Source organism: Pseudopipra pipra, chromosome 11 (assembly GCF_036250125.1).
Source record: "Pseudopipra pipra isolate bDixPip1 chromosome 11, bDixPip1.hap1, whole genome shotgun sequence".
Classification (NCBI taxonomy): Eukaryota; Metazoa; Chordata; class Aves; order Passeriformes; family Pipridae; genus Pseudopipra; species Pseudopipra pipra.
Window position 1 is genome coordinate 16,862,168 of NC_087559.1, and position 27,744 is coordinate 16,889,911.

General features: G+C 47.7%; 2 protein-coding genes across 10 annotated transcripts in view; both read left to right on the forward strand.

The window, feature by feature from the left end:
* Positions 1-71: 71 nt before the first annotated feature.
* Positions 72-27,619, forward strand: HEMK1 (HemK methyltransferase family member 1). Of its 8 annotated transcripts, none has more exons than XM_064667875.1 (12): positions 74-484; positions 873-970; positions 2,289-2,731; positions 3,209-3,300; positions 4,407-4,500; positions 17,195-17,344; positions 19,358-19,422; positions 21,632-21,681; positions 22,312-22,417; positions 23,365-23,460; positions 25,166-25,279; positions 25,617-27,619. In XM_064667875.1, exons 3-12 carry the CDS (start codon positions 2,471-2,473, stop codon positions 25,651-25,653), a joined length of 1,065 nt encoding a protein of 354 aa, XP_064523945.1. In that variant the 5' UTR covers positions 74-484; positions 873-970; positions 2,289-2,470; the 3' UTR covers positions 25,654-27,619. The 8 variants fall into 8 exon arrangements, with proteins under 8 accessions (XP_064523950.1, XP_064523951.1, XP_064523945.1 ...); XM_064667876.1 differs by having other exon boundaries at positions 74-237; XM_064667880.1 differs by lacking the exons at positions 873-970; positions 25,617-27,619 and adding an exon at positions 25,418-25,462 and having other exon boundaries at positions 72-484.
* The window catches only part of MAPKAPK3 (MAPK activated protein kinase 3), a 125,454-nt gene continuing 124,412 nt past the window's right edge, over positions 26,703-27,744 (forward strand). For both annotated transcript variants that reach the window (XM_064667864.1, XM_064667865.1), the window contains exon 1: positions 26,703-26,855. In XM_064667864.1, the coding sequence (XP_064523934.1) occupies positions 26,703-26,855 (153 nt within the window). The remainder of the gene's footprint in view (positions 26,856-27,744) is intronic.

The window sequence follows — 27,744 nt, forward strand, 5'->3', positions numbered from 1 at the left end:
GCTGTCACTCAGGCGCGCGGCGGGCGGGGCGCTCGCGGGGCGCTCGCGGGGCGCTCGCGGGGCGGTGCGAGCGCTGGGGGCGCGCGGCCGCTCCCTCACGGCACTGCCCCGGCACCGGGCCCGGCTCCTGGCTGTCCACGGCTCTGCCCCACGGCCCTGCCCGCGCCCCGGCCGAGTTCCCGGAGGGAGCCGGCTGCGCCCCCGGGCCTCGCCGGTGACGGTGGCGGTGGCCGTGAGGTGAGGCGTCACTGTGCGCGCGCTCGCCCCAGAGCAGCCCCCGGGCCCAGCCGCCCCTCAGGCCAAAGGACACCCCCCACCCGGCCTTGGTGTGCAGGGAAGGCCGGGAGGAGCGGCCGCGTGCCGGTCCGGCGGGGCTCTGTGGAGCGCAGGTCCTGTGAGGAGCTGGGTGTTCAGCCTGGAGAAGAGGAGGCTCAGGGATGGCCTTACCACTCTCTACATCTCCCTGACAGGAGGGTGTAGCCAGGTGGGGATCGGGCTCTGCTCCCAGGTAACCAGCAATGGGACAAGAGGGCTCGGTCTTAATCGGCGCCAGGGGAGGTTTAGGTGGGACAGTAAGAAGTGCTACACAGAGAGAGTGACTGGATGTCGGAATGGGCTGCCCAGGGAGGTAGTGGAGACTCCCTCTCTGGAGACATTCCAAACCCTCCTAGATGTCTTCCTGGGTCACGTGCTCCAGGTGACCCTGCCTCGGCAGTGGGGTTGGACTCCACATTCTCCAGAACTCCCTTCCAACCCTAAGGATTCTGTGATTAATAATGCCAGTAATGCCAGCATTGTTCCAGCTACGGTCAATTAAGGTCTTCTCTGCCTCCCTAACAACACTAATGTTTGTTAATATTTTATTCCTTTAGTGCTCCCCTTGTGGCAGTATCCCCTAAACGGGGCCTTGGAGCGGAAAGCTGCCTGGGTAAACACTGTATCGGAGAGACTGCTTATGCTTAACATAAAGGCAGGTTTCATAGGGACTGTTTGTCTCTCTTCTGAGAGTAATGCAGAGGGTAAGGAGGGGATTCTTGAGCTCTTACAGCACCCACCCCTTTGCCAGGAGGTAGCAGGTGAGCCAGTCTGGAGATCTTTGCTGCAGGGTTTTCCTTCTGGGCTCTGATATTACAGAGGAGAGCAGTGGAGGCCTAACTGTCCCACGGTTTTGCTGTGCAGCAGGAGCAGGGCAGGTGCCCCATGGAGCATGGCTGTGGTGCCAGCGTCTGCCAGGCTGGAGCAGAGCTGGCATCCCCAGCTGTCCCTGCAGCAGCACTCCTGGGGCAGGGAGCTGCTCTGGGTGCTGCCAGCTGCTCAGGAGAGGGATTTAGCTGTGTGGTGCCTTTCTCAACTGGAGTAGAGGAGGTTGTGGCCTCTCTCAGACAGTGTTGAAAAGCAGCCATCAACAGAGGAATGGAAATGGGCTCTCAGGGAAACCCACAGTTGCTCCAGGGGCTGTGAGTCAGAAGGAAGGGGGGGGGGGCCCTCATTTCAGATGGATCACAGCAGGAAAATGTGGTTGTTGTTCTGTTTGTTTCCCACTGTTCCAAGTGTGATATGCAGCAGCTGTTTTGTAAAGTTTCATTTCCTTTGTCTCCTGCAGTCATCTTGTTTGTTTTTATTCCCCCTCTGTCTGGCTCTGCTTCTTCTCTCCTTTAGCAGACTGACTTCCCTCTGGCAGGGTTTACCCTTTCTGGCCTTTCCATCTTCCAAGTGTTTCTCTTCTCCCTGTTACATTGTGAGTTTTTTTCCTTTCTCTGCCCTTAGCAGCTCAGCTCTGGCCCTGTGACCCCTTGTTTGCCCTCTGGGGACAGTGACAGTGTGGAAGACCCTTGACCCACTGCGTCCAGGTCTTCTGTGAGCACCCCTGCTAACCTAGGACTTGGGGTTTATGAGCAGAGAGAGGAGTAAAAGAAAGAACTGGGGAGAGACTGAAGCTCTTCCTGCAGGGAGCCAGGGTGATCTGTGGGGTGGAGAGCCAAGGGCTGGAGCTGCAGGTTAGTATGTCAGTGGCTTTTTGGGAGCAAGAACAGGCAGGAGTGCTGTGCCTCTGTAGGCAGCTTGTTCCTGCCCTGCTGTGGGCAAGGACTGGCCTCTGACCTGGGGAGTAGTGGATTGCAGTGACAGAGCTGGTTGGCTGTCACCTGAGTCTTTTTTTGGTGCAATCTTAGGCTGTGAGTAGTTGGTTTTATACCCGTGGGCAGGGGTTAGGGCAAGCAGTCTGTGTTCTGTCAGAGGGGAACCTGTGATTTGGTGAATTCAGCCTGTTCTCTTGCCTTGTTTTCTAGACCAGAAGAGCTGCAAAACAGTGCCATTGTCACGTTTCCCCGAGGAGAACCCACTGACTGTGGTCAGCTGGTGCTCAGCCACAGTGGCTGGTGTTGGCACCAGGTGTCCTGGGAGCCTCAGCACTGACTGGATCAGCAGGTGGCAACAAGGAACACGTGTGGAAACCAGAAACTGCACAACAATGAGGTGCCTCAGCCATCCACTGCTCAGGAGGTTGTTGAGCCTCTCACCTCAGCACGTGCCAGGGCGATGGAGTCCAAGCGAAGCTGGTGTCCTCAGTCCAAACCAGTTGTCTCTGAGGCAGAGCTGCAGTGCAGGACCTGGGCTCCTGACTGCCACTGATATGGTCAACTACTGGCAGAAGGTGTTTGAGATAAATGGGATCCCCGAAGCACGAGAATCCAGTCAATACATTGTGTCATTTGTTCTGGGAGCAAAAACAGTTAAGTAATAAGAAAAGAATAAGGTCTGTGCTTGCCTCTCACTTTGTCATTTTGATTGAATCCCTTACCTTCGGTTTTATCTCACTTGTAGGGAATAGAACAACTTATCTTTCCTTAAATGGCAGAGAGGGTGAGCCATAGTTTATTATTGCCAGCACAGCACTTGGGGCCTCTTAAATGCTGTCCTTTGCAGGGACTGAAATTTAACCCATGACATATACATTTACCCCGATTTTGCCTGATGAAGTGATTCTTAATTTTACTTATTCTTGTGAGCCCCAAAAAGTAGCAGAACAGTTGTATGGGTTTGTTTCTAAACATGCTGATAGGTCCTGTTCATCACCTGGGCTTTCCAGCAGTCCCAGGTATATGTGATTGTCAATGCCCTGGACCTCCCTGGAGGATGCCCTTGGCAGGGTGGCAGAGGACACCCCAGTGGCACAAGGGGGCAGGTTTTAAAGTGACTTTGTCTTCAGTTTCAGAGCCTGAATTCCAAAAGCCTCCACAGTCCACTTACAGCAATGCAGCAGGAGCAAATCCAGCAGCTGAGCAACAGGCGACTGGAAAGGTAAGAGCATCCTCTTATAGGTGTTCCTTCAGAGGGTTTTCCTTCAGCCTTAAATCAGCCAGAAGAATGGTAGCAGACAACAGCAGCTCAGATGTCAGGTAACAGTGCTGTGTTGGTCTCTAGTGGTGATTAAAGTGGTAGGCAAAACTTTTCCACCTGATCCCCAGGGCCCTTCCTGCAAGGATGCTGTCCAGCTGGTCAGCCCCCAGCCTGTACTGGTGCATGGGGTTATTCCTTCCCTGTTTGTAGGGCTTCATATTACCCTGCTGAATTTCTTGAGATTCCTGTCAGCCCATTTCTCCAGAGGTCCCTCTGGAAAGTAGCACACCCATCTGGTCTGTTAACCACTCCTCCCAATTTTCTGTCACCTGCAGACATGCCAAGGGTGCTCTCTGTCCTTGCATTCAGGTCACTGACGAAGGTGTTATGCAGTATTGGCCCCCCTGTTGACCCCGGGGTACTCCACTAGTGATCAGCCTTCACCTGAGCCTTGCTCTGCTGAGCTCAGCCCTCTGGGCCGCACAGTTCAGTCCGTTTTTAGTCCATCTCGTTTGTCAAGTCTGTACTTCAGCTGGTATATGAGGGAGTTATGGGATACAGTATCAAAGCCCTTGGGAAAGTCGAGATACACAGTATTTATTGATTGCTCTCCTCGTGCACCAAACTGGTCATGGGTGGCTACCAGGTCAGTCAGGAATGATATCCCCTTACTAAATCCGTGCTGACTGCCCCCAGTTCCCTTCCTGTACTTACTGTGTTTGGAAGCAGTCTCTAGGGCTGCTTTGTTCCATCGCTTTCCCCACTATCTATGTAAGGCTGACTGACCTGTAGTTCCCTGGGTCGGGTGCCTGATAACAAACTCAGCTGTGGGAACGCAGCTCCCCCAGAGTGCATGTGCACATTGCTCACAGAGCTGAGCCTGGGGGGTGCAGCTGCTCCCCCTCAGAAGGGCTGTGAGCTCAGCAGTGAGGTGTGAGCTCAGCAGTGAGGTGTGAGCTCAGCAGTGAGATGTGTGCTCAGCAGTGAGGTGTGTGCCCAGCAGTGAGGTGTGAGCTCAGCAGTGAGGTGTGTGTCCAGGTGTTCACACTTGCTCTTGCCTGCCACAGGATGCCAGTGCAGTATGTGCTTGGTGAGTGGGACTTCCAGGACCTGACCCTGAAGATGAGACCCCCAGTATTCATTCCACGGCCTGAAACAGAGGTATGGCTGTGGGGGCTGTGGGGGCTTGGGTGTGTGAGTTCCGTGACACAGCACAATCACAGCACTGCTGTGGAGGCTCCCCGTGTGTCCTGAGGTTGTAGTGATGAGGTCAGGTCATTGCACTTCTTTAAAACAAGGAGGGGATTCTAATCTTGTGATCTGGAACTGATGCTGGTGACCTTTGCCGCCTGGCTCAGAGAAAGAGATGTTGCAAGCTGATGTTTCACTTAGTTACACTGAGATCCATCACCATTGATGGAAGGACTTGGCTTTGCTTTCCTTCTGCTATAGGAAGGAGTCATAGAAGTTCAAAATCTGTACTGATATCCCAGTGGGTTAGTACATTGATACAAGGATAAGAATATAAACATTGTTCAGAGGCTGCCAGCAAACCCCTGCAGTAGCAGGAAGCTGCTACTGGAAAACAGTAATGGATCCCAGAGAGCTTGTTTGTCCATGACTGAAACAGTGCAGGCTGGTAGGAAATGGCACCTACCACCTGTCTGATGGCTCCATGGTGGTTTCTGGACAAACACAGGAAACTGAAAGGTAAGTTCTGAGCTGGGCTGGAATTAAACATGACTGTCAGTCATAAGAATGTAAAGGACAGCCATACATGACCAAGTTAAAACTCCATTTTCCCCAGTGTTCCTGCTGCTACAGAAAAGCCCAAGAACTACATGGTGACACTTCCCCTGACAGTAGCCTAGCTTTCAGCACATGGACCATCCTAGCAAGGAAACTCTTGGCCCTTGGAGAGTTTAAGATTTGTGAGGGTTTTTTTCCTGTGTTTTAGATTGGTTTATTTTCTGGAGCTTGGGTTAACTTTTGGAGATGAAGTGGTCTCCATAGCTTGTCTATTTATGAGTCCCAGAAACTTAGTTTCAGTCTAGTAGTCATTTCTTCAGTTGTTTGCCTGCTGCTTGGTGACTGTTGTGGTGTTCAAAAATTAAACAAAAGTTAACAGGCAGAGACAGCCTGTGCTTCTGTTGTGCCCTTTGAGGAAGAGGTTGCTGCTGAAATCCATGAGAGGGTTCCAGACCATCTAGTGGGAATTAGCACAGCTACCACTTAGACATCCTCTCATCTCAGCCTGCAGAAGAATATTCAGACCCAGAGCCTTGATTTGGTGTGGGGCATCAGCAGCATCTCCTGGAGAGCCTGCTGGGCCCTAAATCGTAGTGATGGCACTTGTGTCCAGGGAACTTGGGAGCTCTCTGCTCTGTCTGGGTTGATCACTCTGTGGTGCTTAAGTTCAGAGACAGAGCTCTCTGGAGCTCTGGAATAGTTTTGCCAGTTGGAGCCAGTGATGGTTGGCTTTGTTGTTGTCAACAGCATTTCTGCTCTGGTTGACTGAAGAGAGTATTTCCAACCTCTGACACCCCATTAGTTCTTGGATCATTAAAACCAGAGGGAACTTCAGTTCTGCAAGACAAAGTATCTGCTGGCAAGGCTCCCTCTGGGGCTGTGCTCTGATTCTCCCCATGCAGTGCCAGGCCCCAAACAAAGGCCTATTGTGTGGAGTGGAAGGCGGGGTGGCTGTTAATTGAGCCCACATGCCTGGTTTTGGTAAAATCACCTCCTCTTGCCCAAACTGGAGTGCAGTGCTGTGCAACACACTGTGTTTGAAACCACTTAACATACCCTGGTGCAGAGATGTACCATAAACAGCTTAACCCAAGCCTCATCCCTGGGAAAACTTGATTTAATGTGTCACTTTACTTACTCTGAAGGAACGTTTTTAGCACATTTAGTACGGAAGACCAGAAGTTTATGATAAATAGCTCGGGAACGGAGCTCTGAGGGCAACTCAGAGTTTCCTTGTGATGTTCTGGGGAGGTTACTGTGACTTGAAGAGCCTTGGGGACAAGATCCAGCTGTTTAGCAGCACCTGGCAGGGTGTGGCTTCAGACATGTGCTGCTTCCAGGAACCATGTCCTGTGCATAACCTGTTGCACAAAGCACCTTGGTGTCCAGATCCTTTCCTTCTGCTGGAAGGAAAGGTTGGTCATCTCAGACTGGGAGCTTTGTGTGGTGGGTTAGGGTTTGCCTGCGTTTTGTTTCATCAGAGTAATTTTTTCAGCCTTTCTGTTGCTTTCTTTTTGTGTAGGATTTGTCTGCAGTGTTCTCAAATCCGATAGTGCTGAAACTTTTTGCCAAATACTGTCTGTAAACAATCCTTGTTCTCTAGGAAGCAGTTCATTATCAGTGTTGTTATCCCAGGTTCATATTGCTCATCTGTGACTGAACACATGAGCCATGTCCTTGGCTGAGCAAATGTGACTCCCTAAATTGACTTTTTGGTGTACAAGCAGCTGCAAAATTTGCTTCCTGATTTTATTTATGTAGCTTCATCAAGTGCTCCTTGATGTAGCTTCATCAAGTGTATGTTGACTGAAGTCTGAGAAGAAGGGGAGCTGAGTTTATGACACATTTTGTTGTCTGGCAACAACAGAAGGGTTGTGACTCCTGTTCCCAGCGCTGTGGTAATGGCATGAAGTTAAACACAGCAGGACACAAACCACGAGCATTGTTTTGGGCCTGGGGACAGGGACACATGCAGAGAGAGAACTCCCTTGCCTGCTCAATATTGCCCTGTGAAATTTGCCCCTGTGCAGACTGTTTGGTTCTCTCTGGGAGCTGAGCCCTCTCCTGTTCACTCCCTCCGGGAATATTTTTCAGCACATGTGGCTTCATTCTTCTGTTCCATGGGAAACCGGGAACAAAATGAGGCAACTAGCAGGTCCTGTTTAAGCTCTGGCCTGCTGTGAGCAAAGCTTTGGCCTCGCTGCTGCAAGGGCTGAGTGGGTTTGTGAAGGCCTGTGGAGCTCTGCATCCTCCCAGCTTTGCTTCTGTGGCACTGACACCAGGCTTCTGCACTGGGGATCTTTGGTCTAACGTTTAGGGGTGTGCTCAGTTTCATATTATGTTTTTTATGCAATTATTCTTGTAATGTCAAGGCATCCCTGTCTCAACGCTCCTTGGTCACTGTATTAATGGAGAAAAAAGACCTGTTCCCAAAGCAAGGCCTCTTAAAATGAGGACAGAGAGAAGGAGAATCCAGCCAACCATGGATACATAATTCCTTTCTTGTCCAGGCAATTATAGGCCTCACCACGGATTCCTTAAGGGAAGGTTTGGTTTGGTCCAGGACTTGTCTGAAGCAGTTTGGGGTACGTGGCCCTTCCGTCTCTTACCCCCAGAGGGCGCTCCAGGCTTGGGCTCGCGGGGTTCCTGAGGGTTCTGTTTCCTATCACTTATCCCAGGATTTCTGGTGTTTCTAAAATATTTGCTCAGTGGAAGCAAAAATGGCCACCTTTCATCGCTTGCAACTATTGTGTTGGTACAGGCAGGTTCTCAGACACTGAGCTTTTGCTTTTCCTGGAGGAAAGCTGCTGGGACTGTGGGACTGTGACAGTCCTCCCAAGCAGCTCTGGAGATCTCCCAGCAGCAAAAGCAAAAGCTCAGGCCACCCAGGAGTCTCCTGGAGTCACCTCCTTCACCTGTTGTGATCTCAGCACAAACTCACACCCTGCATAATTTTTTCTGTCTTGGCTTTTGTTGTGGTGGCTGTGACACGGGAGGCACTTCAGGGTGAGGATGTGTGTTAGACCTGGGAGACATCTTAGGGAAAGAAACTACAGATCTGTGGCATGCTGAACATTTAGGAGTGATGCAAAAAAGATCGTGGCTACAATCTCCTGTGAGAGAAAGAAGAAGACTCAGTGTGTCAGACTGTATTGGTGGGTCTAGTTTGGTGTACTGGGGCTCATCTGGGCTGGGAGCAGATGGTGGGGGAAAAATCACAAGGGAAAAGATGGGTGTGGAAGGGTCCCCTTTTCTTCTGGCAGTCAGCAGTTAAGGACTGGTCTTAGCCAAAGCTGGATTTGGGGCCATCCTGCTTCATCATCACTAATGGATCTGTCCTCCATTGATTTGTTTAATCCTCTTTGGAGTCCATCTGTGTCTGACCTCCCTGACATCATCTGGCAGCGAATCTTTCTAATTTTGTGTTGTAAGTGGGAAAAGTGTGTTCTTTGCTCCTGGTGCTGCCTGCTCATTTGACCATGAAGGAAAACCTTTACTTTTTACTGCATAACACTTCAGTCATTCACTTAAGTGTCTACAGCATGTGTAATTTTTAGTTATGTTGCTGTCTAATCAATTTTTTCCACCTATGATTTTTAAGCTTTTTGCTTGTTTCCCAAAATAGGTTGTTTCTTTCCCATGAAAATGTGCTCAAAGCCCTGAAGTCATTGCTGTTTACTTCCATCTGCCCTTGGAATGGCAGTCATTGTGTGGAGTGTTCTGTGAAGGCACTTGAGTCAAAGATTTGCTCAGAGAAACCTTTCACAAAGGTTAACTTTACTTCTAGCTAAACATAATCATTAACCTTTCAAGAAGGTCCAGCACACAGAGAAGGGAGGATTTTCCCTTCCTGACCTGCATATGCAAATACACAGATTGCAAGGTGGGGCCTTTTGCCAGTGCTTTATGTCAAAGCAGTGACACATTTTCTGGTTTAATCAGTGCTGAAAGGAAGCCTTTGATGCAGAAATGTCCTTTCATTTCCTTAATTTCATCACCACAGATGGTTACTTTTTGGAAAGGTCTGAAGGTCACACTGTCTAGTGGATACAGGCATTGGTCAGGACTCAGGAGATTGGCTTTTTCTTCCTGGTATTGCCTCTGACCAGTTGTCCCTTCAAAGGAAGGCTGCTTCTCCTTTCTGCATCACTGACTTCCCAGTTTCAGAAATGAAAAGGGTCATGGTGCCCTGTCTTGACATAGCTTAAGGTCCTTTCTTGAAATATGTGGAGACTTGTATAAGGTATGTTGCCCATAAATGCAGTAGGGCATTATTTAATAAATCAAATGTTAACTGCTATCTGTCAAAATAGAGCTGTAAACAAACGTGCTAAAGATGGAGCGTTGCTGTGTGGCCTCACATAGATCACATTTTGCCCATATGATATGCAGTATTTTATCACTATGTTGGAGGAGAACAATATTTTCTGCAAGTGGGCTGTGGCACAGAGGCTGGGGAATGGGGATTATGAAGGGAGCCTGTTGTTGCTGCAGAGCAATTGGAATTGCCCTTTGAGCTGGGCACAAGTGTTTAATAGGGCCATATATACAGAGACAAATAGCACAGCCTGTGCCTCGTGGCCGAGGCATTTCTGCTGCCAGAAGTGCTTGGAGGAATATTTGGGATCCCCAGTATCTTATGGATGTTGGCTGATCCCATGAGCACCCTCTTTCAGGGCTGCCCAGTGGGCTCACGTGATCCTTGTGTGTGGGTCAGGGGATTGCCATGTACAAGTAGCAGGATTAAAGAATTAGTGCTGCAGTGGTGGAATAGCTGCAGAACTATTATGTCCAGTTATGTTACTGACTGGTTGGGAGAGAAGTGGAAAACTGGGTTTGGAGAAAAACCAGTATGTGGATTAATAGCTGGAAAAATTCTGCCTTGTTGTTACAGACTGCTTAGCTCATAAAGACGAGCTTAAGGGTTAATTAGCTGGCACAGGGAGCAGGAATTCGATAACTGAAATCTCCCTGGTTTCACAGACAAGTGTATAATAAGCACCAGAAATGCAGGCCAGAAGAAAAGGTGCACATCTTTACCAGGGAGTGTAATTAAATGTTGAAACAGTTTAACAGGAGTCTGTTGCTGGCCACTTGAAAATCAGGACAGAATGTTTTCCTCGGACAGATTTCTTCTTGTTCAAAAGGAAATGATGGAAGAAACAGGGTTATTCCTGGCTAACTGGCCTTGATGAATTATAGTGGCAGTTTCTTCTGGCTTCCTATCCAAGAAATAAAGGCTCTGCTATTGCAGAGGATTACTTCTAAGTTGGTGATTTTCAAAATGTAAATTTAAAGCTAATATCTGTGCTGAAGGCGAGGAAAGCAACAGCTCTCCTTTTAAGTCATGTACAAACCTGTTCCCCGGGTTAACATATACAGACTTACCTAATATGTTCCCACAGATCTCTGTGTCGTTCATGCCTGTATTTTTTTGGCCCTACAAGAACTCTGATGCCTTTAGCTTTTTAATCTCCCTGTTCTGATTGAAAGAGGGTCTCTATTTCTGTGCATTTCAGCGGGGTACTGTAGCCCATCAGCAGTTAAAGCAGGATGTAGGACTAGAATGGAGAAAAACAAACCATAGAAAGGCTGGAACAGATGGGACTCAAGGAGATTCCCACGTGAGTGGGGAAAAAACCCATTTCCTCCCCCCCAGCTTTTTTCAGATATCCAAGTAACTGGAATTTCAGAGCTAGGGATTAGTGAGCTAGAGCAGTGCATCCCTGCAGATGCTGTGTCTGCAGAGAAAGAAGATACCTTGCTAGGTATAGATGTCTGGATAGACAGAGCTCTGTGCTGGAGGCTTGAGGGACGGCCACAGTGCCGTGACTTGGAGCCACTCTTGCCCCTCGGCTGTGGCTAAATTTAGGCATGGCAGCTGTGGGAATTTCTCTTGGGCACGGGCACATATGGGTTGCTAATGTTGCTGCTGATTGGTAAAATCAAGTCTGGGTGCTGTCACAGCCTCTGCTCCAACAGATGAAGCAGCACTTGGCATGTGCCCTGACACATGTGTTGCAGAGAAGCCAAAGCCCTTTCTCAGTATCAGGCATGCTTTGACCTGTTTGTCTGTCATTGCTAATGCCTGATAAAGCCACCTTTTATTCTAAAATCAGCAGCTCTCTCTGCAGTTATTCTGATGCTTTGCTTACTGTACTTTTATAGGAGGAGTTTCCTGGGCTTGGTGCGACGTTTTTTCTTTCTTACTACGGTGCCAGGCAGAAGAGCCCAGGACAAGGCCCCTGCCTGCCCATGGAGCACTGGGCTGCCTTGGTGGCTTGGTTTTGGAAGTGGGGTACATGGCAGGGATCTCCTAGGGCCATTGCCATGGAGGTTTCCAGCTTGGCTTCCTGCTGTTTTGTCATGTGTTGATTTGCAGCCAAGTGGACAAACAGGAGGGGAGGGGTGATTTGGTTAATATCAGATCAGGCTCTATGGAAAGTCCTGGATTCTGAGAACAGAAGTTTCTGGAAAGCACACAAATAAGAAAAACAATCCCAGGAAGTGTGGGAGAGCAGAGAGAAGGTGGTTTTCCTGGGTCTTTTGCTTTCCTTGTCCTGTTTGCCAACCTGGGAATTGAGAGCTCCCTGTCACCCTGGCTCATACCCCTGAAACCTTGTTTTCCCTGCTTTCCCCAGAGCACGTGGGGCACAAAAGAAGGTGCTTACAGGGAACATAGTGTGAGTCTGTGCCATCCAGCCTTGCCTTTCCCGTGCCTCCCCTCCTCTCGTTTCTCTCAGCCTTGTGCTTTAGCAACTGGAGCATCCACTGGGCTGTTCCCTGTTGCTGGGCTGGAGCACAGGATTCCCTCACTCCAGCCCTGCACACGGCTGCACTCTGGAGCACAGGAATCTCTGCCAGGGCTGGACACAGCCTGAGCCTGCACTGGCTGCCAGCTGGGCCTGCAGCTGTGGGGCTTGTGGTTTGGGTGCTGGCAGTCCCTGGCCTCACACTTGCTCTGTGCAGCTGTGGTTCCAAGAAATACAGTGAAGTGGAGACCTGGCCACAGGGGAGAGGTGATACCGAGAACCTGTGAGAACAGCAGTGGTGCTGGGGGGCCTCGGGGAACCGCAGCTGGGGGCGGGAGGGTGAGGCAGAGGCTCAGGGGAAGCCGGAGGTGTGCACAGGGGTTTGTGTTTGTTTCGCTCAACAGAGAAGATGGGGGGGGGAGAGAAAACCCAAATAAATGACAGTGTGAACTTAGGGTGAATCTGGCAGTGAAGCAAGACTTCCTGGAATCGTGAGGTGAGAGCGGCTTGGCTGAGAGACAAAAGCTTGAGAGCCTCTTGAGTGCTGGAAATTAAGTAGCATCGGAAGCAAATATTTGTGTCCCCTGTACGTGGAACCCCAGGCAATCACAGAATCCCAGAATAGTTAGGGCTGGAAGGGACCTCTGGAGATCACCCAGTCCAGCCCCCTTGCCAAGGCAGGGCCACCTGGAGCAGGTGACACAGGAAGGTGTCCAGGTTGGTTTGGATGTCTACAGAGAGGGACACTCCACACCCTCCCTGTGCCAGGGCTCTGCCACATGCAACAGAACGAAGTTCTTCCTCATGTTGAGGTGAAACTTGCTGTGTTTTAGTTTATGGCCATTGCTCCTCCTTCTGTCATTGGGCACCACTGAAGAGTCTGGCACCATCCTCTTGGCACCTGCTATTTTTATTCATTAATGAGATCCTCTCTATCTTCACTTTTCTAGACTAAATACACTAATAGATCTCTTCTAGTCTTTCCAAGCTCTTCCTTTGCTAGTCAGGACTGAATATCCTTCTCCCTCCCAAGGATGTCTGGCATTTTCCCCCATAGGTTTTTAAATTCTCTTCTGGCAAAGACACAGAGGGTCTGTAGCACTCTTTTGTGCTAAGCAACAGAGTGTAGGTCCCTGAAAACCCATCACTTGATGCCTGTGTCACCTTCAGCCCAGTGCAGTCTAAAAACCCTTCCAGATACTTTGCCTTGCACCTCACTTGCCACTCTCATGGATGCACAGGTTTCAGAGCTGGCTGGGACCCATGTGTGTGTACACCAGGCTCCAGGTTAAAAGTAGTTCTGTCAGTACCTGTACCACTGGTCAGCAGGATTTTTAGTGTGGGCTGTGTTGTTACTGACAATAATGACTCATACTGTAAGCAATAATTTGAATTCTAATGACTCCACAATTGAGCATTCATCCTACCCAGTGGTTGGAATGCTGTGGGCAAATGTGGAATGGGGTCACATTTCTAAAATACTTTTTTAATTTATGATTTTACTTGCTCCTTAATACATCACTTTGATTTTTTTAAATTGTGTTTACATTTTTTTTATCTGCAGCAGTAAAAACAACAACAACAACAACAAAACCCAATTCAAGAGCAGCCAAGCACCATTTCTTTAGATACTGTAGACAGGGCATCTGAACAAGCTGACTTGTTCTCCAGGTTTTAGAGACACTCATTGTCAAGTCTTTGTTTTCTCCAAAATTAGCATTTTTCTGTGGTGAGGGACATTTCTCTCCAGGATGTATTGACTGTGTATTGAACCCTGTAAATGGTGTGAGTGATGGTAAGCCCTGCTGAACAGCCTGCCATTTCAGTTTAGAGTGCCAGGTCCCACTGAATTTACCCAACACATTCCCAGGGTTACTCACCAAGGCTGCCAAGGTGTTTTCTCTTCTATCCCCATGGAATTTTTGTCATTTCATCTCCAGCCTTTAAAGCTGGTGATCAAACTGACAGTTAAAATAGCTTTTATATATGAGATGGTTGTGCTCTGAATCTGTTCAGCTGAGAAGATGTGGGGTATCCCACCCAGCCTTTGGCCAGCTGCTGTTCTCCCAGCTTTTCTATCTGGGACTGGCATCTCTTTTTTTGTACCATCAACCCCTTTGTTGCTCTTCCCTGGTGTTGTTCCAGTCGGATTCTTGTGCAGAGGTCGGGAATGTCTGACCTGCAGGGTATTTTGTAGTCTCTATGAACACTGTAATGCTTGGCCAGAAATACATCATCTCCCAAGATGAGATTTGAAAGGGGTTCTGCAAAGTGCTGTAATTTATCAATTTGCAGTGGTGATATTTTGGAGATGGTGGTGTGCTTGGAAAAGCACAGATTTTCACTGAATCATTTGCTAGGAGATGAAAAATACTGAGAAGAATCTGAAGAAAATGGTTTCAAAACAATTTAGGATAATTTAATCATTCCTGTTTTCCGAGAAGGAAATCTAGTGGCAGTGGCAGTGGGATGACTGGACACGCTCTGTGTCATGGTTGCTGGATTTTCCTGGTTCTTTGCCAGTTAAAAAACCTTCATCTTTGCTCATCAATCAAGTCAAATAATTATTTTCATAATTATTCAACTTTTTATTGCAGTGAGATACTTATGTCTGGAAAAAGATGTTGTTTCTTTAGGTTGTCACATTATTTTTAATATTTTTTAATTTGGTACTATTATGATAAACATGCATATTATGAGAGAACCAGCCTTTGCCTCAGGAAGGAGCATATGAAATAACCAAGACAACGAGACAAAGGGGGGTTGGGAAGCAGGATACAAAGCCTAAGGAATACCAACATCTCATTTCATTTGCACATGTGGTAAAAGCTGAAATGGGCCATATTTAATTAGGAGCTTTGGCAAGCACCGTGAAATATTTTCACTGTGGAATGTGTAAAGTAGACATTCCATTAAAAACCACCAAGCTTGAAATTGCTAATGACAAACTTTAAGGAAGTTAATAAATGCTGAGAATAGTTCTGGTGTGTGGAAGTCACATTTGGACATTTGTAATCAGTAACTTGTGCTACTCCAGGAACAGATGGTTCTGAGTTACTGTGGAGATTTCCTGGAAATATTTGTAAGTGTGCAGAAATGGCTGGTATTTCAAAGAGTGATTTAATGGCCAAGCAGAACTTTTTGGGTGCCTCTTGGAATCATCAGCACCTGCTTTGCCAAACCAGCTGTGGTTCCAATCTCTGACTGTCTCCACTGCCAGTGTTCTCAGACTGATTCATCTGGAGCTGTTGGCTGAATGGCCAAAGCCATTTTTACACAGAAGTGGGTAGATAAGGTGTTTTACTTTTCCCTGTTGTTGTCTGATAGTCCTCTAATGGTTTCCTACAGGTTGGAGGCCTGTGAGAATGTTTTCATCCATTGCTGTCTAGGAAAGAAATGCCAGAGCAGCAGTGAGCAAAATGTGATTTTGGAGGCTGTGAGCAAAATCCTGTGTAAGAGCAATGCCAATAATGACACAGTGACCAGGGCAGGGCATTGTGCTGTGACTCCTCATCCCTGGCTGTGGCTACTTAGGTGTCAATCACCAAACTCACCTTTGCAGACTGACTCTTTCCTGCTCAGCAAATGGAGATGTGGGAGAAGACAATGAAAACAGTCAAAGTGCTTGTTGCTGGAAAGCCCCTGAAGGCCCCACATGGCTGTGGCTGTGAAAAGGAGCCTAAAGAAAGACAAGGCACCAGTGGCTCCCAAAAGGCTGTTGTTGGCAGAGCCAGGCTGCTGGAAAAGCAGCAAGGCCTAACACAGCTGAGTTGAAAATCCATCTCCATCCCTGACTGTGAAGCAGTGCAAGCTTCACTTCTGTTCTCTCAGCACTGGAGGGTGTTTGTATGCAGGGGCCCAGTACTTCAGTATGTTTAAAGCAGTTCATGTCTTGTGGGAAAGCTCAGAAAATGCTGTCTGACCAAACAGCCCATGCCCTGGGAGCTCTGCTCTGGGGATGGGTCATCAAAGCTCATCTGCCTGAACACTTCATTTTTGTACCTGTTTGCATCCTCCCTCCCCACTTACTGCAGGGGTGGACTGGCCTGACATGAAGGGTGACCAGCAGCAGCAAATATCTCCATGAACAGTGCAGCTGTGCACAAGGCATCTCTTGGCTGCACCCCATGCTGGGGGATGGATCCAAGGAAGGCCTTATGCCCTCATGTACAAGCCTGCCCAGTTCAGGCTCCTGACAAAGGCCATTGTAAAGTAGAAGAGAAGCTGACCTGCCTGCTAGGCCTTGTTGCTTTTAAATATTCCTGCTTATGCCAAGAATATGCAAGTTTCCTTGTTAAAATGGGAGGGAGGTTATTTTCCTGGTAATGGATTTTATTTTTACCTGTTGGCAAAATCGAGCCAATTGTTTTTTGTTACTTTTGTCAGAGTTTCTGGATTTAGAGGAAAAGTCCAAAGCAGACCTCTCAAGTGGAGTATCCCAGCCGTGGTGGGAGTGCCTTGGGCAGCAGGGCCTTGTTTGTGTGTTGCTGTGGGACTGCAGGGAGCTGTGAGCACCTGCTGAGCTGCTGAGGAACTCAAGGTGTTTGTGAGCTTTCTGTCTTAGAGTTCTATCCAGTGAATAACAAGGGAAGTTCATGCTGCAGTCTGAGGGAGGCACATGTGTGTTTTCTCTTGTGGCCAGTCACTTATTTTCACAAATGTGGAAATCCTGGAGACCCTTCCTGCTGTATTGGATTTTACATGACATTGTGAAGGGATTTAAAAAAGAAGAGAGTGATGGGAGGGAGGAGGGAGCAATGAGAGAGCTGCATGCAGATACAGGAGCATGGATGAAAATCTATTCCATGTGACTTTATACCAATAAAACATAGTAGGAGTCCACAGTCTGAAATCCATGCAGGGAGCTGCTCATGTGGATCATTTAGTAACCCATTGCCTTTGCTTTTCATCTGCAGGTTGGATTATTAGTTTAGATGCTGTTAGCAGCTCCTCCAGATCACACACCCTACTGAGACAGTGTAGAAATCTTAAATTTTGATGCTTGCAAATTCTGAAAGCTGAAATTCTGAAGTAAATAAAATGGTGTTGCAGAAGATAATGTGCTCCAGCTGTTTGGTTATTGCTTTTCCCCACAGTGCAAGAAGATTTCAGAGGATCTGTGGGAAATTGTATCCTGAGGATTTGGTTGCTAATCAAAGCACCCTGTGGGGCAGATGGAGCTGAAGTGACTTCTGGCATGTCAGTTCCATTGCTACCATCTGTGTTTTTAAAATTAGCAACAAAAATACATTTCTCTGGGTACACAGTTGAGAAATTTGAACTGCAGTCCTCAGATCACAAAGGTGTGAATCAAAACAGCTCCCTCAGTAATATTATTTGTTTGTTTTTGTTAGGACCTCGTCTCTTTAGTTGTGGAGGAAGAATCTCAGAAATGTGCGAGTTCAGGGCCCTGCTTCCCAGTTCCTGTTCCTCATCCTGTGATCCTGGAGGTGGGCTGTGGCTCTGGAGCAATTGCTCTGAGTCTGCTGTGCAAACTGCCACAGGTGAGCTTTCCTCAGTGCTCCTGGTCCAGCAGTGCCTGGGCCAGAGGACAGCCCCGCTCTGCTCATCTTCATTGAGGTGTCTCTGGTGGGATTTGGGCAGCTCAGGTCTGTGGCAATCAGGCTCTGTAAGTTCCTGCTAAGGAGAGGAGGGTGATTTGGGAATTGCTCTCCCCAGCTGTCTGCAGGAGCAGCAGAGACATAATCAGAATGAAAGAAGTGAATGTGCTCATTCTTCAGCTGTCACAGCTCACTTGGCCTGGAGCACTGGTGGGTGTTGGTTTAAGCTGATAACCTGGGCTGAGGACAGGAGGGATGAGACATGGGCACACACTCATTAGTTGAATTTATGGGGCAGTCATCTCTAAAAATCACCTTGCTGTGAACCAAAAGATCTTGTCTCTAGGAGACTGGAGACTGAATGAATCCAGGGAAGGGCTTACCATAGCAGTGTCAGTACTTGGGATCAATATGACAAGCATATGTCACTGCCACCACTGCCAAACCACCTTTTACAAGTCTTTTGTTCCCTGGTAACAACCCACAGCTTCTGAACAAAGTGAAAAGAGCAGGAAGGGGACTGAGGTCTGGGTCACCAAAGCCCTTCTTGCCCCTGATTCCTGTGGCCTGTGACATGTTTACTGAGATACTCTTGGTAAGGAAAACGAGAAGTGAATCCAAGATCTCACTGCGTGTGCTTAAGGGGAAAGTATTCCCCTTTCCTCAGAAGTGCAGACCAGCCAGTTCCTTCTCATGAACAAGAATTGCTGTGGCCAACCCCTCCTCCTGTAGAAGTGTAAACCTTGCTGTGTAAAAATTAGAAGTTGATGCCTGTAATGGGAGGGGTGTTTCCTCCTCCCAATGGCCTGAGAAGGTTAATACTTGAATTTCATGACTTCAGAGCATAATTGGTCTGATTTCCTGAGCTAGGAGAAGAGCTTCATGCTCTTTTCCTTGCTTGTTAAGTTAAAGAGCTGTATCAGTCTGTCCCTGTGACTGATAACAGTCCTTTCCCAGCACAAACAACTGTGCCCAGAGAAATAAGGAGCCTTGACTGATTAGAATTAGTGGTACCCACACTGACAGCTAAGTGGAGTTTACACTGTGTAATCTCTGTAGCGTTTGAGGCAGAATTTGGCACTAGGGTACTGAGAAAACAGCAGCAACTTTTCATTTATGGACTCAGCTGTGTCCTTCACCTTCAGGGTCAGCTTCATGTGTGTGGTTTGTAGCCTGGGGCTGTGAAATTCATCCCCTTAGGAATGATGGCAAATCACACCATCATCTGCAAATGAGGGTGTTTCTTCAAGCATGTGTTCTCTGTGTAAATTCTTGCCAATAACTGTGCTTAAAAAGCATTAAGCAAAGCAAAACCAAGTTAGGCCTTTGCCTGTGGTTTTCCCAAGGTGGAATGGAAGGTCAGACAAATCTCTTGGCTGTGTAGCCCTGCCTCTCAACATTTTGCTGGAGAACTCTCAGATACTTGACACACAGTCAAGTACGTGCAGTCAATACAGGCAGTGAATGTGGTGTAAGGACTGCAGTGGAGCAACTAGGTAAAAGGTGTCTGCATAACAGATGGAAAATTCCAGAACCTCTGTCCAAGTGCTTGTGTTAATGCTGGGAGGGATTCTGTCTGCATTAGAGAGGAGAAACCTTCAACGTGATCTTCCTTCAGCCTGTGTCTGCCCCAGACTAGGCCGTGTTGTGTCTCACGCTACCAGGAGCTGTGAGCACGTCAGATACTGTGACTCAGTGTGACTGCTGCTGTCAGCTCAGAGGCCTGGCTGTTTTGGTGGCTCCTGGCTGGGGTGCAGAGTGCCTTTGGTGACGTTAGTGCCTCACTGGCCGTGACTCACGATCCCAGCAGTGCCCCAGATACATTCTTCATGAGCTGTTCCTTTCAGGAGCCAAGATGAGCAGTCAGTTGTCAGTTTTGATCTTGCATGTTTGGCAGAGCTTGGGAACTTTGATGTTGTAACACGTGGGGTTTGTTGGCTCTTTTTTCTGTCCCAGAGCCAGGTCATAGCCATGGATAAAGAGGAGGCTGCTGTGGATCTCACCAGGGAGAATGCACACAGGTACAAGACCATGTATTACTCATTGTTTGTAAACTGTTGTTTGAGAAAGACCAAGATTCCTCAGTATTTGTACATGCAGTTCATTTTTATCACCACTGGAAACCAGAGAATGTTTGGTAGAGCTCCTAAAGTGTGTAATAACTCAGAAAAAAATGCTTATGTTTACCAGAGTATTTTTTCTTTGACTTGTGAACACACTTTGTAAAGACAGCAGCCTCAGTAAAGCAATAGTACTTACACACTGTTTGTTGTAAAGGGTTTTCAGAGTGTTTCTTGGTAACTCCTCTTATCCCTTTCTGTGAACTCAGGAAGCTCAGGGCAGCAGGAGGAACGTTTATGTCACTCAGGAGTGAAGGACAAGTGGCTCCCTAGGTCATTACTGCTGTTCTTGTGTCTGTCCTTGCTCCTCTAGAAATAACCTTGCACACTCCAGTAGCACTTTTCCTCTGCTGTGCTCTGAGTGTGGCCTCCCTCAGGATCCTCCTTGCAGAATTGGTTTAGTGGGAATGGTGCTGCTGGGCCCCAAGCTGTTTGGACACCTGGATGTTCAGAGCTGCTGAATCAAAGCCTTGTGCCTGAAATCAGGACAGATATCTGTCAGGTTGACCTTGTCCTTCCTAGTGGCTCCACTTCCTCAGTTGGTTCTTCTGTCAGGCTGTTCTGGACTGTCACTACCACAGGGAGCTCCAGAGCTGGAATCCCAGAATGCTTCTGAGTCCTGGATCCCAGTCTCTGCAGACATTGTGAAGGGTACAGAGCTCCAGACTGCATCCATGTCCTCAAGAACTGCTGGGCCCTTGGCATTAATTAGAGCCATGTCACAAAGAATTCCTATTGCTGTTTCTCATGGAGTCCATGAGTTTCAGGAGGTGCTCATTAACTGGAATTTCTGTCCACAGGGCCCACATACACTTTTTTCCCAAGCTGCTGCCAGCACTGGGGCTACAGAGACAGGATACTTCTGGTTCTGGCTGCACTGAGCTGTATTTCTTCACTTGCAACCCAGCCCCAGCTCACAGTGAGCCTGAAGAGATGTGTAGGAACAGGCCCTTCCCAGGCTTGTCACCACACTGTCACCCTTTGCCTCCTAGCCCAGTTACACAGAATGGAGAGCAGAGGTTTCCTTCTGAAGTGTCAGTGTTGAACCAAGTTCTGTTGCAATTTTTCATAGATATAGTAAAAGCTGGCCAGATCTTTGCCTCCTTGGTGGATTATTGTTCTGCCATCTGGGAAAAATTGTCTTGCTTATTAGCATTGCTTGTTGGCCTAAGAGTGCATGAGGGAGTGTAAATACCCTGTCAGAGGACCTCGTATTTCTCCATGGATATTTTCATTGCATCCTTGAAACCTTGTCCATGGCGTGGTGCCCTGTAGCTCTTGGGAGAGGAGCCAGCAGGATAAGCTGTGTAACTGCTTGACTGAACCCAGCTTGGATCCTGCCTGCTTTTCAGAGCTCCCTTATCCCAGCTGTGTTCTCCAGATGCTTAGGTGAGTCCTACTCTCACTGAATCAATCCTGTGCCCATGGCACCCAGGGCAGGAATCCCTCCCTTTCCTGATGCCTGTGTGTGCTCACAGGGCAGCTGTTGCTGCTCTGGGAATGGCATCTTCTGTGGGAGGCTTGGACTCTTGCTCCTACAGTAGATCCTGACCAGCCTGGTCTTTCTGCCTTTGCAGAGTACTTCCTCTGACATTGTTCAAATGTCCTCACAAGGGCCAGAGGCAAAACTGGGGAGAAGAGAGAGGTATTTTGATGGGTGGATCACGTGGCTGAGGAACTTCTCCATCCTTGCTGTGTCACTCTCCCTGTTTCTCTGACCTCTGCTGTAGTATCAGGCTGCCACCAAGCCCAAGGCTACTTTCAGACTGGCCTCTCTTTTCTGTCCCAGGAGCATCAAGGGAGCTTTGCTCAGGATTCCTAAGATTTAAGGGGATCACTGTCTCAACTATTTTCCCCTGGCAAGGAGAATATAGAGGAGCCACACTCTGGAATCACCATGGGTGCAGAGTGTGCTCTTTGCTTTGAATTTTGTTCCTCGAGCAAAGAGCAGGTCCTAAATTGGGGAATCCAGCTGCAGTCAGTGGGGTGGGATGTAAGTGTATCAGATAAGAGGTGCAATATTTACTGATCTGTTTGTAGAATGTGCTGTTCATGAATCCACACAAACATGCCTCCTAACCTTTCTGTTCTTGCATCTGGAATTTTACAGGCTGCAGCTCCAGGAGAGGATTCACATCATCCACCAAGATGTTTCACACAGTAACTCTTTTCACTGTTACAATCCCCTTTGTCTTTCTCCCTTTTTTGTTTGATGGGGAGGCAGGTGTGACACACACCCAAGGGACCCCTCTGGGATGCAGGTGGCAGGAGGGTGTTGAAGTTAATAGAGAAGAAAGTCAGTAAGAAGTGAGCCAGTGAAGCTTTTCCCTTCAGAGATTTCCAGGCCATATGATCAGCTGAGAGAAGTCCCTGTCTACACCAGAAGGTGAATTGTTCCTGGTTTTAGGTGTCCAAAGGTTGTGTCTGAGCTGGTAGTACAGGTGCCCTTTGCTGTTACTGAGGAGAGGCAAATATGTTGTAATTCATTCCATGCTGACATGGATGCTTTAGATAAACTTGTACATGCCTGTCTCTCCACTGGTGTTAGAGGGAGCCCATATATTTAGCTTAGATTAAATGCCCAGCCTTATTCACCTGAAGTTAGGTAAGTTGAACCAGGGAAGGATACTTGTCTTACCCAGACTTGGCTGAAACCAGTTAAAACTGACATTTGCTAAGGCTTAAGCAGTGAGGTCGATGCTTGGCTGTTCCCTGGGTAGGATGTTGACACTGAGCTTATAGGGAAGATGCCACAGTTCAGAGCTGGTTGTGATTCTTCTTCTTTTCTAGGTTCTGCCAAACAGCTGCTGCTCTGGGGCCCCATAGATGTCATAGTCAGTAACCCCCCATATGTTTTCCATGAGGACATGGCTTCCTTGGATGCAGAAATCCTCTGGTAATCAGACAAATAGATTTTTTCCTCTCTTGTTCCTTGGAGCAAGGTTTTCTGTCTGCTTCCTTGTACTACACACAACTGCACACAAAACATGCAAATGTAGTATACATGTGCAAAGTGTGGGAGTGTTTATATGGTATATAATAATTCAGTGTTACTTTGATACTGCTTACAGGCCTGAAGCAGTATCAAAGTATTTTAAATACTCATTAAAATGGAAAACACACACACTTTGAAACCAACAAGTTCTCAATCCAAAATTGTTTCAGAGACTTTTTCCTGTTAGACTTTTTTTTAAATAATCGGTGTGAGTTTATGAAAGAAAGAGTAATCTGAGCAGCTTTTTGTGATGGGTGGAAATGCTGCTACCCATTCTCATCCCAATACATGTCTTAAGCAGAAAAAAAAAAGAATAAGCTCTTTTGGGATGTGGAACTACTTTGCGTGTGCTGGTTCTTCCCCAAACTCGATTGTCTGCGTGTCAGGACAAGGTCCTGCCCCCACCTCTGTCTGAGATGCACAGCAGAGTTCTGAGAGCTGAGCTTTCTCCAGCTGGCTCTGCTGGGTTAGCAGGCAGCTCATGTGGTTGTTGGCTTGGTTGAGAGCAAGCACCAAGCCCTGGCTGTGCAACCCCTTCTCTCCCTGTGCAGCTCACACAGAGAGAACAGACCCACTGCTGGAAGTGTGAGCCCCTGGCTGCAGCTCCTGATCTTCAGGCAGACTCCAGGGGATGTTTTCTGCTGGTGCTAAAAGTAGAATTTCTCAGCCCAGTGGTAGCTGCCCCCCACTCCCTGTATTTTACAGGAAAGCCCTGGGTGCTGTCCCCTGCTCTAGGAGCACTGGAGCTCAGCTGTGTTTGGTGCTCCTTTCTCCATGGAGCCTGGGGTGATCCATTCTCAAGGGCCACATTAATTGCTGTTAAATGTCATCTTTTTCCCACACTCCAGCTATGAGGACCTTGATGCTTTGGATGGGGGAGATGATGGGATGAGAGTCATCAAAACAATTCTGGCTTTGGCTCCTTCTCTTCTGAAGGATTCTGGGTAAGCACTGCTCTCTCTTTGGATTCCATGTCCTTTGTCCACTCAGTTCTGTAACTTCTGTACCTTCCTGTATGAAAACAAAACAGAGGGAAAATAGTTGCAGAACTATCCCCCCATTGCCCCATTTCATAATAGCACTTTAGAAAATGTCGTGTATGAGCAAAATTAGCTTGAAATGGGTTAATAAAGGGATACAGGCCTTCCTTGACTGGTGGTGCTGTTTCATGGTCATTACTGAAGTGGGAACCTTTAAAGGTCAAAGCAGGAACAAAAAGAACATGGAAGAGAGTGCAAAAAGCAGGGGAACTTTTTAAGGTGAATAACTGATGGAAGGAGAAGCATTGTAGAACTCTGGGAGGATGGATGTAGATCTCTATTCCCCCCCACCCTTTAATTAGGGGAAACTTGTTTATTGTGCCAGTATACAATGCTGAATATCCCAGGAGAAAGAAGATCAGCCAGGGATAGTTTCTTAGATGTTAAATTTCTCCCTGATTAGTATTCAAGACTGATTGTTTCTGCTCTCTGTCATGTGGGATCCATTTTGAAGATCATCATGCTGATAACCAAAAGTCTGAATGCACTGTTCATGTGCCAGGGCATTCACACATCCTGCTGAATATTCCTGACATTTGGCCAGCATAAGAGAGGTCATTGAAAATCTGCTGTTCTGAGAAGAAGAATGGGAAAACTGAGAGGCATAGTCCATGCAGAATTCATTCCTCATGCTTTGCATGACCACAGGAGCAGAAGATGCCCCTCAGAACTTCCCAGCAACAGAGACTGGTCCCATGGGGTTGTTTGTTAGGATTATTTCTTTTCCTTCCCTTTTTGCTCATTGTATAAGGTGGAGCCCCCACTGAGGAGTGGAAGCTTTTTAGGGTCAGAAATGAGATCCACACCCAGCTTGGTGAATTTGTAGGGAGTATTCAGTGTGGGATGTTTTAGGAGTTCTCAGGACAGCATAGGATGGGGCTTGGCCTCTGTCCTTTGCCTGTTGAAGTTGTATCTTGCTGTGCTCTCCCAGGCCATGACCAGCTCCATCCTCCACATGCCTCTGAGCTGGGGTGGTTCTGCCCCATCACAGGAGGGGAGATGGGAAGTGGGCTGGGGTTGTAAAGCCTGCCAGAAATGGAAGTAGCCCTGCAGTGCCCAGGCCTAGTCCTGGTGCCCCGACTGAGGCTGGCTGATGAGTTTTGGGTAGGCCTGAATGCTGGTGGTGTTTTCATGACTGATTTATGGAGACATTTACTATGGGAGGATGTGTGTGCTGCCTTGTGCTTCATGGCTCTGCTGCCTCCACACAGAGGAACTTCCTGCTGCCAGGCCAGTGCTCAGTGTCTGTGCATTTGCAGCATGAAACTGCATTCTGGCCTTACATCTTTGGGGGCTTCAGGAAGACATTGCTGGTGGTATCTCTGCATGACCTTCAAAAGGGCTCCTTACATCTTGACACAAGGGCTTAAGTACCATGAGAATTCCCCCCCAGGTTCAACACTTTCTCCCCTGAAGGAGGCAGTTGGGATCTGCATGTAAAATAGACAGCTATGATCTATTTTAGGATTACTGGATTGCAGTGTGTTTGCTGACCTTTTCATTTCCCACTGGTAGGAGTCATCCAGAAGGAAAGACCTTAATTTTTATCAATTTAACAAGCTAAACATGTGCATCTCTCTGCTTTCTACACTTGAACATGTCTTTTCAGGAGTGTGTTTCTGGAAGTTGATCCCAGACACCCAGATATGGTGGAGCACTGGCTACAGGCACACCCAAACTTACCACTCACCCTCCGTGCCATTCACAAGGACTTCTGTGGCAAGTAAGTCTTTTTTTACCTTCAGATTCTTGCTTCAGGTGTAGGTCTGTGTCCTTTGTGGAATATGTCCCTGCACCCTGATGAGCTGGATGAACTCATCCAGGGAAGGGCCACAGCTGAAGCCAGTCTTTGACAAAATAGGGGCTCAGCCTTCTGATATCCTGAGACAGCCTGGCAAGTGTTTCTGAGTCATAAATTCTGACACAGGTAAGCATTTCTGGTGGAGTGACAGGCTTGGTGGGATTATTGCCATTGGAAAATTGCTGCTTTTATAGGATAGATGTAGAGGCATATTCTCCCAGAGTGAGACTTACAGTGCTGGTCATTCTTTTTCCCACAGGCCTAGGTTTCTACACATCCAGAAACAAAGCAGATGACAACTGGAGCAGACATAACTCTCCTTGCAGGATGCTTTGTGCTCTTGAGCCTGGCTGAACAGCTTGTGGAAAACTCCTTTTGCTGAGTGAAAGGAATCTCCACTTCATTCCCCTTTGCTGGACTCTCCATGCAGTGACAGACCCCTTCATTTCCCGACACAGACTTCACCCAGAGATGCAGAGGTTCAGCTGAGCATGTGGAAGTGTTTCAGTGTTTCACCTTCCTCAGGGAGCTGCAGGAAACTTTTTAGTGTGCTCTGCTAAAGCGGCTCATTAATCTCAGGACCCAAGATGGAGTTCACAGCTCCAGATATTTCATTAAAAATACAACTTCTCAACGTGCCAGATCACTCATTTGACCTAGAAAGGATTCCATTATTTTTTGGCCTTGAGATTCATTTATATAGAATGTGACCAGATTGGATGATAGGTCCAAAGTCTGGCTTATATTGGCACATGGATTTGCAGGTATAACAGGACAGGACTGACCTGCACATTTCAAATTCGGTTCTGTTCCAGGATCCTGATGCTCCAACAGTAAATCAGCCTTTGTTTCCCACTCCTGCTGAGTGACATGCCATTGAAGGATCAGTGCACATGTTACAATACCTGATCTACAGCCCTTGACACTTGGTGGATGCTGCCAGAATCAGTCAGAACACTGTAATAAAGATAGTGCTTCAGATCAGTGTCTTTACAGGAATTGCTCTGCAATTCTTCAGACCTGACAAAACACCTGGCACCCACACATTGCTCTGATAGTAATACCAGTGCCCAACTTCCATGCCAGGCATTTACTAGCAAGACTTTACACAGAAGGCCAGAGTTGCTACTGCTGTTTTGCAGATGGAGAAGTTGGAAAACAAGAGGTGAAATGACTTGTACAAAATTTGACAGCAAGCTAAGTTTGGAGTAGGACTCAGTCTCTTGACAGTGTGGGAATAGCTGAGGTCTGTCTCTTTGGGAAGGATGACTCAGAGCAGGGCTGTCTGAAACAGCACTGAGAGAAGTCCCTGAAATGGACAGTCAACATCATGACATTATAAATAATGGCAGGATTAAATTCAAGCTGCTGCTTGCTGTTGCTGCTGTTTCCAGTGTTGCAAGTTCCTTTCCTGACCATAGCTAGTGAGAGAAGGAAGGAAAGCCAGCAAAGGAAAGGATCTGGTGTCCAAATGGAAGCAGTTGCTGGGCCAGTGGAGGTGAGCATGGAGGTGAGCACTCAGGAGGGGTGGAAGTGTCCAGACAGTGAGCCTGCAGTCTGTGTGTGCCAGGGATGTGCTGTCAGGCCCTGTCCAGGCTGGACTGGGACTGCACTGCCAGAAACATTAGGCAGGAGGTGCATCAGCAAACTGAGTCTGTTGGGAAGGCTACAGCAGATTCAGAGGCATTTCATGAGCACTAATACATCTCCCTTTCCCCTCTACCTCTCCCACTCTCCCTGCTCTTCCATTCCCCCTTACCTGCTGAACACTGGCCCTGCTTCCCCAGAGAGCCCCGAGCTCTCGCTGATGTCCCAGCGCTCGGGTCTCCAGCTGGATCCTTCCCACCTCTGGGCTCTTACAGCCCTGTGCACACACTGCCCTTTCCCCCATTGTACCTCTGACACTGCATTTATCCACCCCAGGAGATAGCCATGTCCTGGACACTCTTTATTTGAAACTGTGAGTCTTCTCTGGTCTGTAGTACCTGCCCTGGTCAAACACAGTAAAGGAAATCTGGGGGAGGAGAGAACTAAAAAAGATCAGATAAAGTGCACTTGAGCCTAGGTTTGGAAATAAAGCCTCAGCACAGCTGATTTCTGTTTTGCTAGAGTTTTGCCAGAGCCATGAGTACAAATTTTAGTCAAAGAGGTGTTGTTTTGTTTGGTTGTGGATTTGTTTTTAATAGTAATCCATGGATATTTTTAAAATTCATTTACTCAGACTCTGTTTAGAAATTAAATTTAAAGAAATGGTTCAGATTTCTCCTGGCTGTTACCAGTGTTCATGTATGAAAGAGAGCAACATGCACAGCTTGCTTTTGCAGGATGCCTTAAAAGCTGGGTTATGGGAGAGTTTTACAGCATCATGCTTCATTCTTCAGGGGCTG

What these genes read in the sequence shown, in the direction of transcription:
- HEMK1 (XM_064667874.1), top strand. Translation starts at nt 2,471, where the DNA reads ATGAGGTGCCTCAGCCATCCACTGCTCAGGAGGTTGTTGAGCCTCTCA. An exon ending in AGCAACAGGCGACTGGAAAG is followed by an intron (nt 3,301 to 4,406) that starts GTAAGAGCATCC and finishes TGCCTGCCACAG; the next exon opens with GATGCCAGTGCAGTATGTGC. An exon ending in TCTCTTCTGAAGGATTCTGG is followed by an intron (nt 23,461 to 25,165) that starts GTAAGCACTGCT and finishes ATGTCTTTTCAG; the next exon opens with GAGTGTGTTTCTGGAAGTTG.